Below are 13258 nucleotides of genomic sequence, written 5' to 3' on the forward strand. Positions count from 1 at the left end.
CATTCCACGCTCCTAGTGAAGTTTGGGAGTATACAACTGGGACAGAGTTGATATTTGTACCTTTTCTGCTAGGTATCTTCTCCCATCAGGAGTTGATTGTGCTAGCTACAAAATTCATCAACCAAATTCATAAAGGCTTATCACTGCAAGTTTTGAAGGCAAGGAATCAGAAAGTCCTTCCAACATTCCCACGCCTGTATTTTCCTGGTGTTTGCTGAGCAGGGAAGAGAGTTCTAAGGGAATTATATTGACATAAACATAATGAGAAGATCCAGGAATGCTTAGACATGTGAGTGGAAAAGAGTTCAAAGCCTTCCTGTAACAATGGTCTCATGAACCTTTTGTGTAGGTTATACATATGTTTCTTGCGGCCCTCCAAATGCTGTTGAATTGCAAGTCTTATTAGGCATTATAGAAACTGCAGTCTGACATTGTCCGAGTGCCCCAAATAACCCATCCCTGCCTTATACAAATACAGAACATAGTAAGAGGCCACAAATGAGTGCTATTTTGCAAATGTTTTTGAATTATCTCCCATGTACAATAAACTTGTGAGCAGAAAGACAGCAGAAGAGACAGAAGGCTGCCTTGAATTTTTGACTCTGACAGTTAACTTTATTCTAGCATTGACCTTTTTTCATGGAAAATATTTTAAAATGCCCATGCCCCTGATCTCTGCTATCTTGCGTATAGTCATACCTACCAACCATGACTTTATCACTTTCTTCTGCTCCATATGTGCACTAGAGCTATATGATGCTGCAGTGGAAGCAGCAACTTGAAAGAACAAAAACAAGTGTAGGATACAACACAATCTTTTGGACTATGCCCATGTGGCTAATGAAGCAGCAAATGGAAAGGGCCAGGACAAGGTATTACTGCTCACCCACCACTCCTGGGGTCACACTAACAGGATATCCAGATCATTTCAGCATTGCCCTGTGTACAAAGAATGTGGGCCAAAACATTCCCAAGAAGAAGGGGATTTTCTGGAAATATGTGAAAGGAAGGGGGCTGGGATGAACATCAATGGCACGTCCACAATCCCAAAGGCAGTTGGTAACGCTGGGAAAGGAAAGAGGATCATGAAGTAGGTGGCGGCACATGGAGGGGTGTCCAAACTCCTTGGAGTGATAGATCAATTTAAGTGCCCTTGGGAGGGGTCCATTTCAAACAGCTGGGATCCATGCTTTTATTGCTGTTGGATCGTTTGGCCTCTTTGGCTATCCATTCATCAATAAGATCCTGAACAGGGGGAAATATAAGAAGAGAAAATGGTGCAGGTTAAAAGCTTGGATATAGTTTCCAACAAAAGACAGATCTGCCCTATTAGAGAGATCTTATGGGGAGATTCCCATGTTTGGAAAACCAGATAGATAATTATGCAACAAAATTAACAGCTATAGTTTCATTACCAAATAAAAATGGTGTAATCCCCAAAAGATGTTGTGAGACTCTAGCTCCATCACCACGGCCAAATGGTCAGGAATAATGAGAACAGATGTATTCACCACAAAGCATAATATTGTGAACTCATAATCATGCATCTTTGGTATCCATACAAAAGCACCACTGGCAACATTCTAATAAAATTTGCATCTTACTATTTGCCAGATGGTTCAAAGAGAACACAGTTCTGTTTGACCAGTTGCTAAGTAGGCCCTTGCCAAGTAAAAGATGGGTTTCCCTTGATAAATCATCAAGCATGTGCATATTTAGGTCTATCTATATTATGTATAACTATCCTGGCTTCCATGCATCATTTCTATGTTTTATTGCAACCCTCCAGAGCATGGAGGGAAAAGGCGTACAAATCGCTTTTTCCTCTGAGCTCCTAGATTTGGCAACCTTAAACTGCAGCCCTCTAGCTGTTTGGGCCTCCAACTCCCAGAATTCCTGACCACTGAACAAGCTGGTTAGAACCTCTGGGAGTTTTAGGCCCAAACAGCTGGAGGGTCACAGTTTGAGGATGCCTCTCCTATATGGTTGACCAAGGCAACACGTCATAGCTTGAAGGGAAGAGGCAGTCAGGCGGATGTTTCCTAGCTTGATGAACATACCTTTTAGGACTATGATCAAGTATGCTAGTTGAGAGATTCAATATTCAATGGCCAGGAATTCTGGGAGTTGGAGGCCCAAACAGTTAGAGGGCTGTAGTTGGAGAATGCCTGATCTAGGAGCTCGGAGGGAAAAGCAATCTTGGGGGGAGAGGCGTGTGGGTGGGTGAGCCTTCATCCACCTGTGCCTGCCGACGAGGGCTGCAGGGCTTCTCTCCTTAGCTCTCACCAGCAGACATGCGGGTGACTTTGCAGTTACAAGGCTCCCCTCGGCTGGCAGTCAAGGGAAGACCATTTGCACAAAAAAAAAACAACCTTGCATAATAGTCACGCTGCCCTCCCCCCCCCCCCCCAAAAGGGGATAAAAATGCAATTATTTATGTATTTAATTTATATACCGCTCTTCTCCCCAGGGGAGAAATACTATAAAATATAGTATTTGAATGTTGTTTCACGCAGCCATCTGTGGTATCTACAAACTCAAAGTATCATTAACTTCTCTCTTAATGAAGTGTTGCAGCTAGTTTGGGGGCCAAGGATTCTCCAGCTGTTGGGCTATCAATACTCATCACCCCTGGCACTTGGCTGCTGACTGGGGGTTGCTGGAAGCTTCAGCTCAATGTTTGGAAAACCTGGGGTTGCCAGCCCCTTGCCGAAAGGAAAAAAAAAAAAAACATACTCTGGCATTTCGCCTTCGGCCTATCTAGGACAGAAAACTCAAGTTCTCAGCAATAAGGAGAATTTTCTCAAAGAAAAATGAAGCATACAATTCATGCACAATGCCAGCCCAAGCAAGGATACTGAATCATAGCAATTAGGCACAACCTTACCTGTCTCTTCAAAACCAGATGTTTTCCCTTCCAATACTTGAGCATCTGAAGTGCCTGCAGAGTGCTAACAATGTCAACAGGATTGACAGCTGTCTCCTGACTGATTTCTGAAAGAGAAATACAGGAATCTTTTAGTCTTTCAGTCAGCAAAGAATCCACCATATACCTGGCATGAATTACTGGAGTTATTTCATTATCTCCTGTTAGCTCTGGCTTTAATAACTAACGCAAGAACATCAGGATCAAATATGTCACGTGATGATTCCACACAGGCAGAAAAGTATGACCTTATAATTATGACTGCAAAAGGAGGCTAAAAGCAAATAGAGGAAGCAAGCAAAATCTAGAAAGAAGAGGAAAAGGCTAAACGGAATTTCCTGTGGTCAGGGACTGTCTCCCATATTTTCATGCCTATATGCATGGTGTCTCCAGAAATATTCATACTTTTAATCACTGGAAATCCTGCTCAGCTCTCCTCTACTTTCTTGGACTAAAAAAAGATGTTTAATCTTGTTGTAATAGAGAGGTATGCAAGACCGTATTTCATGCCACTAGTATAAAATAAACCATAGTAAAGCAGGCTGTTCTTTACAGAGAGGTAGTTCACTATATGCATGTACTATACTGGATTAAGATTTAGAGTGAACCAAAGTCTGAGTTTTCTGTCTAAACGTAATTAACAATAAACAGAAAAGCTACAACTAGGAATATTAAACTTAGCCACAATTTGGAGGAAAGTGTGTGGAATTTTAAAAAGACAGATGCAATTTGCTTCTAATACACTGCAAGAAAAAAAATAAGAACCAACCTTTGATGGAGATTTCTTTGCCTTGAAAGTTATGCAGATAACGGAGAAGAACCTCCTTCCAGTAACTACGGTAGCTAATAAGACCCAGATCTGAGAGCGGTCGCTCTGGGGAGCCAACCTTCTCTTCCACTTTTGAAAGTAGGTAGCCTATTGAAGAGAACAAAACAAATTCTCTGAGATTGAATTGGAATTAGAACCTACCTCTCAAAATCAGAATGAATGAATGTCTTACTGCATCATCACTATGGATCTCAAGATACATTGCCTATTCTATATGCAAGTATTGTTGTTGTTTATTTGTGTTTTTTCTGTTAAATTTTTAAATAAAAATATTGAAATAATAGTGAAGACAAAACACATCCTGTGTTCACTAAGATTAGGCAAACACAGAAACGTTTGCTGTTGAATTTGGTAAACACTTAAAACTGCAGCTTGCTACACGAAAAAGCCCAAGCAAGTAAATATGTATAAAACACATAAACATGTATATTCCCATGCACAAATATATGCACAGATACACACAGCATTACAAAATGAGACAGTGTATTCACACTATGTAGGAAAAGGGCTCTTGTTCATATATTCTGAACAAGAACAGGAAACAGGAATTTATTGGACTACAGCAGTGGCAGATATGAAACAGAGGTAATTTATCTTGCTATGTTATATCATACTAGATACTACCTGCCCTAAGTATGAGAATTTTATAACTAAAATGTGGGATGCAGGGATTTACAGTGATAGACACAGGAAAGACATGTCCTTCCACTCCAAATGTCTTGGCTGCACAATACTTGCCCTACATTTTCCTCTATATGTTGTCTGTTTTATGTGATATATAAGCCATATCTTAAATGGCTCTTACTTAAAGACATAGCTGGTAGCTTCACACGTTTTGTCTTTCTTCTTTCTGGTTCCTACACCTTTCTCCTTTCTTTCTCCCTTTTTTCTAAGACCATTAATATTGTGTAAGCTCACAGGGTCCTGTCAAAGCAGTTGCTTGCTTGCTTGCTTGCTTGCCTGCCTGCCTTCCTGTTTTGCAGATTTCTTTTCAATTTACAAACTTGCATACCTGTTCCTTCTAAATACCCAGAAAGTCATCTGGGAATGTAGAAACATTAACTTATTTTTGGGAAGCTCTTCTACACCAATCAGCACTCAGCCACCTGATTTTGATATCAGAAATGTGTTGCTATAACTACTTGCATATGGTAACTCTGAGAATTTGGAAATATGCCAGTGCTGCACACTTTTTTAAAAAGTGCTCTAATTCACCACTGAGAGAATGAGTATTCTGTTTCTGACAGCATTCATTATTTTAGCATGTCCTTACAAGAGGCTTATGTGCAATCTTTCAAGAAGAAATTCACATGTCTGTTAACAATGAGGGCAAACTGTAGTTCATAGGCCACATAAAGACCCATCCCCAAGGTGATTATATGTCCCCTCCCACAGCCTGCCAACCCCTCCCAGGGTTCATACTTACTGAAGTCAATAAGCATTTTGCCATAACCCTGTCTCATGTATTGAGGCATCGTCAGGATACAAGAAACATTGTAGTTAAGGAATGAGTTCTTTTCCTGAAAGCAGATAGTATGTCATGTTATGAGAATTTACCACTTCATAGCAAAAGCATGCCATCTAGCTCAAGGGAATGATTTTTATGCTGAACAAAACATGATAGCAACAATCTAAAGAAGCACAATAATTCTGCATACTAAGAAGCCTCTAGCCCTACCCTTTTCAAATAATAATTAATACAATATAATAATATTAATTATATATTATTTATTACATGTAATATTACTGGTAATATTACAGTATAGTGGTGTGGTGCAATATGCTGATATATAGCGCTAGTGTTGTGCTGTGCTAGTGATATAATACACTGTATGTAAATATTATTCTAAGCCGCTCTGAGTCACCTTTGGGGTGAGAAGGGAGGGATATAAATGCAGTAAATAAATAAATATCAGCAATCAGTAGGTCCTGGCTACATTGGAGAAAGAATTAGACTTTAGTTGGTTGTGGGTGGTCATTTTCCAAAATGCCTACCAGTGTGGTGCGTGAATTTCAAGTGCTTTGTATTGGAGATGTCCAAAGTATGAAATAAAATGTTAACATCTGTCTCATCCCTAATAAGATGTCCAGACAAAACTGGGAATAGCTACTTTTCCCAAATACTTTGCATACCACAATTTCATAAGCAACACTGACATGTTTGTAGATACTCAAATGCATGCCACAATTAATTCTTCTGATAGGAACAGTGGCCTCAGGCATACAATGAATCATGTCTGAATCCCTTTCTTCGCTTTTGCATCAGTTACGTTAGAACATTTGTGATGATTACCATGTGAAAAAGAGCAGCTCCCCCACTCTGCTTACTGGCTTGAATTCACTATTGTCATCGCTCATCAATACAGCACACAACTCAGTACTGCCTACACATTGCTCAAGCTTCCTACTCTGATATCATAAGCAAACCAAGTGTGTCTCTGAAGCTGGAAGAATTAACTGTGCATCACATATTGTGAGTTCTGGCCAATGAGGCATTGCCACCATCTGCAAGGGCCTGAAAGAACTGTGATGTCTTGTGTTCTCCACACACATTCACTCTAATGCCATGAGCAGCAACCCTGTCCTCAGCTTTTCCTACAACAAAAGCTTATCCACAGTTGGCCTAGGAGATAAAAGCCTCGTGACTTGAAGGTTGGGTTGCTGACCTGAAAGCTGCCAGGTTCGAATCCCACCCGGGGAGAGTGTGGATGAACTACCTCTATCAGTTCCAGCTCCATGCGGGGACATGAGAGAAGCCTCCCACAAGGATGGTAAAACATCAAAACATCCGGGCGTCCCCTGGGCAACGTCCTTGCAGACGGCCAATTCTCTCACTCCAGAAGCAACTCCGGTTGCTCCTGACACGAAAAAAAAGTTGTTTGGTGACAACTGACCGGAAGAATGAAATGACAAGAGCTAGGTCAAGAACTGAGATTAGTATTCCTGAGCAATTCCTCAATGGCTGGGATGACCCATGAGATTCAGAGCATTATTTTCATGCCTTCTCCTTCATAATAAAAAAGAGTAAAATTGCTAAAATAAAACAACAAATATTTTGAAACTGTTTCTATAAGTCAAATGAAACAAAACAAAATAATGTCTTGGCATCATCAACTTATGGTTTGACCAACATGGGGAAAGGAGAGTTCAGAGAACCACTATGCATTTCACACCTGTGCTCTTACTCTTCATACTTTTCTGTTCAGACACTTATTTTTGTTATACCTGTCTCTCATCTATTGATTTAAATTTCTGGAGCCTGGCTCAGTATCTGTAACAAAGGCAGCATCCTCTGAAAACGTTTGAGCAGTAATAATACCAAGTACATTTGCCAAACAAAACCACCAACTACTGCTTTTAACAGCAAAGTGTTAATGATGCTCTCCATCCCTGTTTCTTCAGAAACTGAGGGATATTTGCCCAGAAAAGGGATGGTTTTTCATCTGAAAAAGTTGTCACAATCCGAGTCATGATGCTTAGGTGAGGAACAATCTTGAGAAAAAAATCACAGTGGCACTTTGCTCTGTCAATTTGGAAGCAGAAAGAGATGAGATCATACTAATGACTTCCTTCTGATCAAGAGGCCTGGCATTTCAGTACTTCCTGAACTCTGCCTGTACAGTACTGCATGATTTCAAGGCTTTTGGCTGGCATCCTCTTAAGAGACATACACTAAGTTTCCCTTACATGTGCATGTTCTTTGGCACGGAAGGGACTGGAATTGCAATCCTCCCTTTAAGGCGACTAATGCCACCCTCTCAACCTACTAAACAGTCTCTGAATATCCTACACACAAACACACTCACATTCACACCATACTCTGCTTTGTGGGAAGAAGCCAAGAGTCAGGAAGCATCTCCCCATGATGTCACCAGCACAGAGGTTCACCAGGGTTCTCTGGAGGCCTCAGTACCACATATTCATTTTTCATCTGGCTGTGAGGATACAGACTGACACTTCTGTAATTCTGCCTTCTCCTCATGAAGCAAGGAATGGCTGTTCACTTTTCTTCAAAAGCTGTTCAATACATGGGAAGGGGGGCAACATAGGTAAGTAAACTTAAGGTTTTAGGAAGGAGTGAGGGAGGACAGCAATTCCAAATGGCTCCTGGCACTTAGTTGCCAAAACCTGAACAATCCTAGACTTAAAAGCACAAAACAGTCAGAACTTCTTTTTTGTAAAAAAAAATCCAGTCATGATTTGGTGTTAGATTCATGTTTTGATTTTCAATGATTCAAGTAAAATGCATTCTGCAAAAGATAAATACATTGACATTCCAGCAGTGAATTCTCACTTTTATTATAGTACTCCAAAAAGACATAACACACGTGTTGAGAAAAAGGGTAAATGCCAATGCTTTCCAATATCCACCTACCACCTGAATGACCACTTTGAGGAATAGTCACCCAGAACCAAACCAGGCCAAATTCATGTTGGTCCCTCTACCTTATTTTGATCAACATGGCAAACATTAATCTACCTTAAATATAAAGTAATTATTCATAAGATTTTCAGCATATCCATCATGATTTCACTAACATTGTTTTCGTATGTGTTCTATTATGTGGGATAGAGAGCATCATGCACCTCAAAAATTTCTGACTGTGACATTTACAACAAAGTTTAATTTCTTGAATTAAATCTCCTATAGTCAGGCTGACTGTCTCTGGGTTCCAAACATGTCTGATCTCATATTGAATTGCCTGAAACCACTCTTTGATTTAGTTAGTGCTTTGCTTTTCAACTTCCCAGAATGTTGCAGGGTCTGAAAAAAAATCAACCTGCCACTTTCAGGAGCAGAAATGAATCCTCCTGACTTGATGCACAAAAACAGCCCACTGCTGATCTGACATAAAAGATGCATTATAGTCATTATCTTGCCTATGGAACAAATCTCAGATGGTTATCACTAACCTTGGAGAAATAGCCTATCAGATGGCAGCCAGTGTTGTCAGCTTCTGTCATGACATAGAAGAGAAAAGGCTCAACATCATAGTATAGAGTCTTGTGGTCTAAGAATAGCTTTGCCAAAAGGCACAGGTTCTGGCAATAGATCTGGAAGGAACAGAAGAGACACTCACATACCAAATGATCAGGAGGCAGCAGATGGTCAAATGTCCAATCATTTGTCACAAGGCAGAACCATTGCGAAGTATTCCATAAAATATATGGATTGTTAAGAGAAAGGATTAAAGATAAAATTGTGACCACATCAATTAAAGAGCAACACACCCAGACAATTCTTTAATGATCACGGGCTTTTTGCTTCAGAAGACACAGAGAAGTGAAAATAAAGTTCATAAAAGGGTCAGACAATAAAAGGAAACAAAACACTCACACCGTACCCCATTCAAATCATACAAATCTAATTCACAGAGACTAATTTAGTGGCTAACATTGGTATAATGCACCGGATGGTCCAGCTGAACAGTACAGAACATAGTTTATGTGCATGAGACTCCAAGTTCACGTCCTCTCATTCCAGCCCCAACCATCAGAAATGCAATTAACAGTTAAACAGAAGTTATACTTGGGAAAGTGGGGAGAAGACTCTACCTTGGACAATATTTTCAGTTTTTTAATTGCTCATTGTCTGAATATGAATGATATGAGCTAGAATGGCTCTAACACAGTGGTTCTCAATCTGTGGGTCCCCAGGTGTTTTGGCCTACAACTTCCAGAAATCCTAGCCAGTTTACCAGCTGTTAGGATTTCTGGGAGTTGAAGGCTAAAACATCTGGGGATCCACAGGTTGAAAACGACTGCTCTAACAGAATCCAAATCCAAGGAAAGGACAAAGGACTACATTGCTAGAGAAGGAGACAGAAACCAGGAGGGCCAGAATGAAGAAAATTTTGAGAACTAGAATCCAATTGAGTTACAAAAAGCCTCTGAATAAAATATATGAAGGCTACCAAGCTATACTTCCAATCAGGGGGGATTAAGTAAGAAGCTCCATAACTCCAGAAACTCCCATGTCAGGCTTAAGATTCCCAGGGCTAGGCAGAAGAGGGCAGTGAAGGACTTCCAAGAAAAAGCACCTGGGAAGTCTGCTCACAGTCCACAAAAGCCAAAGCATTACATAAATTATCTTCCTATCAGAACTCAGCTCTGCATACATATATTTACCTTGTTCTTTTTCCCATCGACTTCAAATACCGAAATAGAGCCTTTACGATAAATTTCATCACCTGGAGGGTGCTTCCAGACACACTTTGCCTACAAAAAGCAACCGACAAGTGTTAAGACTGACAACCACTTACAAAGGGTAACAAATGATTTTGAAAGCTCCTAGTAGCAGGAACTTCACTAAGGGAGCAAATGGTTAGTTGCCAATGGACACAGTCATTTTAGAGAAGAATCAATGTCTTTTTTCCCAACAATCAAAAAAACAGAACATCTAATCAGCCTGCACTACTGACTAATATGATCAAATGAAAATGATCCATTCAAGTCAATCATGGAGCTAGATTGAATGACACTATTACCATTAGCAGGTAACAACTAATACACAACTCTCTACACCAGGGGTCCCTAAACTAAGTCCCACAGGTCGGATGCAGCCCTTCAAGGTAATTTACCTGCTGCCTGCATAAAATTATTATTATTATTATTATTATTATTATTATTATTATTATTATTAATAATAATAATAATATACTCCGCTGGCTGTTGTATTGGATCACATGTCAGACACTTCTCAAGTGTCTAGGACTGTGTCATGCAGCCAGATCCCAGGGCTGAATTTCCAAGCCCTGAATCTGACTTCATAACATAAACATGCGAGCACCTGGCGGGAGAAGATAAAATGAGCCTGGGAACTCAGGGGTGAAAGTATAAACAATTATAATTGCTGTAGTGTGGGGGGGATAGAAACCTTGGTGGAAATGTGATCCAGAAGGTGGGGTTTGATGATGATATTTTCGTGTGATATTACGTTGCATCAGAAGTGATAAAGTTAGATGTATGTAAACATTAGGTCATTCTCGACTTTTCCAAAGTCATGTATTCTTCAATAAAGATTGTGTTTGAGAGCAGCTGTCTTTGATCTGCGTTCAGACTGGTCCTTTGAAGTAAGCCTGACATTAAAGTCGAGAATCCCATTTCTCACCCTCCTGCGGAATTCGCAGTGAAGTGATAATGAGCGAGGAAGAAGATCAAAGCCCAAATGAGGCAGAGAGGCCTTTGCAAGGGGCCCGGCCGAAGAGAGAAGAGACGCTGCAAGCCATAGCTTCCTCTACGGGGTACCCCAAGCCGAACGGCGTGACCCAGAGAATTCCCAGGCTCGGAAGAGGCGTCTCTGCAGCTGCAGAAACCAGTTGGGGATCTGGAGGAAGTATGCCGGAGACCGTGGCCCTGCGGTTATCCATCCTGGAAACTAATTTATCCAGGCTGTCGGAAACCGTGGGGAGATTGGTGCCATTATTGGAAGAGAATCTCCAGAAGGAGGCCAGCCGATATGGCGCCGAGAGAGAACCAAGCAAAGAAGGAGATTGGAGCCAGAGGGGCCAGCGGGCGTCAACGCAGAGCCCCGTGGCGGCAAGGGACGAGGGAGATGAGGAATACTGGCAGGAGCTGCAGTTCCGGGACAGCATGGCGCGAGAAGTGGAGCGTCAGCGAGCCCTGGGGACCCTGAGGCCGCCGTCTCCAACAGAGCTCCCAACCCCCCGAATGGGCGTCGGGGTGGAAAGGCCACTGGGGCCAGGGATCGGGTCCAGTGGATTCGCAGACGAAGGCGGAGAGGAGCGGGGGGTCCAGGAAGAGGAGGAGGATGTGCCGTACGACGAGGAAAGGCGAGATGAGGGGGCTACAGCTAGGCCAGTATGCGGATGGGCGGAAGAGCCAACAGCGGCGGCAGACTTCCAGGAGCCGCGCAGAATGACCACCGGAGTGGGGCGCGGCGTGTTCCAAGGAGCCACCCGAGGAAACCTGATGCAACCCTTCCCCATGCCGCCCAGACAATATCAAAGGGCTGCAGAATGGGTGCCTAGAAGGGAAGATCTCAAGCTGGAATACGGAGGGGAATCAGAGGAACTGAACTTTTTTCTAATTAGCATTAGAGGATACATGGAAGACAACGCACACACATTTCCCTCCGAAGCAAGCAGGGTTCGAGCCATCGGCAACACACTAAAGCGAGGAGCAGCCAGCTGGTATGTGCAATTGCATGCCAGACGCGACCCATGCCTGAGGTCAGTGCCCCGCTTCCTCGCCGCACTGGAGAACCGGTTCAGAGACCGGCTAGAGCAATTGAGGGCTCGAGACCAGCTGAAAGGAATAAAACAGAGGGACAAAACGGTGCCCGAGTACGCAGAGGAATTCCTCCACCTCGCGGAAAGGGTACCGGAGTGGTCTGAAGTAACCAAAGTGGAACTATTTAAAGAGGGACTACGCCCCGAGATTTTCAGCTGGGCAGCGCACAGAGACGACCCCGAGACGCTCCAGGGATGGATTCAACTAGCGGGGCGCGTCGAATCTACCCTGGCACAAGTAAAGCGCTTCAGGAGCAGCAGCGGCCAGCAAAGACCGGTGGCGAGAGGTCGAGGAGAAACGAGGAAGCAAGAAAGACCCGGAGGGAGGCCGGGGATTCCCACCAGAGGAGACGACAACAAACCTAAACCGGGATGCTTTGTATGTGGGAAGACGGGCCACCGAGCAGCGGAATGCTGGGCCCGGAAGGGGGAGCCGCCAAAAGCCCCAAAGCCCAAGCCAGCAACCGGGAGGCGTGCGGAGGAGGAGGTGCAGGCCCCAGAATCTTCGGAAAGATTGGTGAGTCGGGACAAACGCATGATAGTAGTACCAATTTGCCTCTCGGGGCTAGAAAATCGGGCCACCTGCAAGGCGTTTGTAGACTGCGGGTGTTCTAGGAACATTATAACCCCAGAATTAGCAGGAGCGCTGAAATGCCAGCAGATGGCACTTGACTCCCCAATTGCATTTTCGCAGCTAGATGGATCAGTCGCTGCTGGGGAAGTATCTACAAAGGAATTACGGGGAGTTCCATGCAAAATAGGCAAATGGGGAGGAAGAATATCCTTTGTGATAGCCCCTATTGCCACATACCATGTAATATTGGGGATACCATGGCTCGAACAAGCAAATCCTGAAGTAGATTGGAGAGGAAAAAGCTTAGCATTTAAAGAACAGCAGATGCAATGGGAGATAAGCAAAATTGCAGAAGAGGAGGACGAGGAAGACGAAGCAGGGGAAATAGACCCACAGCTATTGCCACCTGAATACAGAGACTTTGCGGATGTTTTCAATCAGAAAGAGGCCAGTAAATTGCCTCCCAAAAGAAATATAGAAGTAGGGATTGAAATAACCCCAGGAGCAGACTTACCAAAACCAAAAGTGTATCCCATGTCTGTGCAAGAGAAGGAGGAATTGAGAAAATACATTGATAAAAACCTGGCTCGAGGCTTCATTAAGCCATCTAATTCTCCTCTCGGGGCTCCAGTGTTATTTAGGAGAAAGAAAGACAATTCCCTAAGATTGTGTATTGA

The 13258-nt window shown here is 42.8% G+C and overlaps 1 protein-coding gene across 4 annotated transcripts in view; it reads right to left on the reverse strand.

Moving 5' to 3' along the window:
- Positions 1-506: 506 nt before the first annotated feature.
- Positions 507-13258, reverse strand: part of kat7 (lysine acetyltransferase 7) — a 36809-nt gene continuing 24057 nt past the window's right edge. For all 4 annotated transcript variants that reach the window (XM_062983955.1, XM_062983954.1, XM_062983952.1 and 1 more), the window contains 6 exons: positions 9885-9974; positions 8670-8810; positions 5182-5275; positions 3696-3842; positions 2888-2994; positions 507-1245 (listed from right to left, as the gene is read on the reverse strand). In XM_062983955.1, coding sequence (XP_062840025.1) covers positions 1144-1245; positions 2888-2994; positions 3696-3842; positions 5182-5275; positions 8670-8810; positions 9885-9974 — 681 coding nt within the window. In that variant the 3' untranslated portion in view covers positions 507-1143. The remainder of the gene's footprint in view (positions 1246-2887; positions 2995-3695; positions 3843-5181; positions 5276-8669; positions 8811-9884; positions 9975-13258) is intronic.

Source organism: Anolis carolinensis, chromosome 6 (assembly GCF_035594765.1).
Source record: "Anolis carolinensis isolate JA03-04 chromosome 6, rAnoCar3.1.pri, whole genome shotgun sequence".
Taxonomy (NCBI): domain Eukaryota; kingdom Metazoa; phylum Chordata; class Lepidosauria; order Squamata; family Dactyloidae; genus Anolis; species Anolis carolinensis.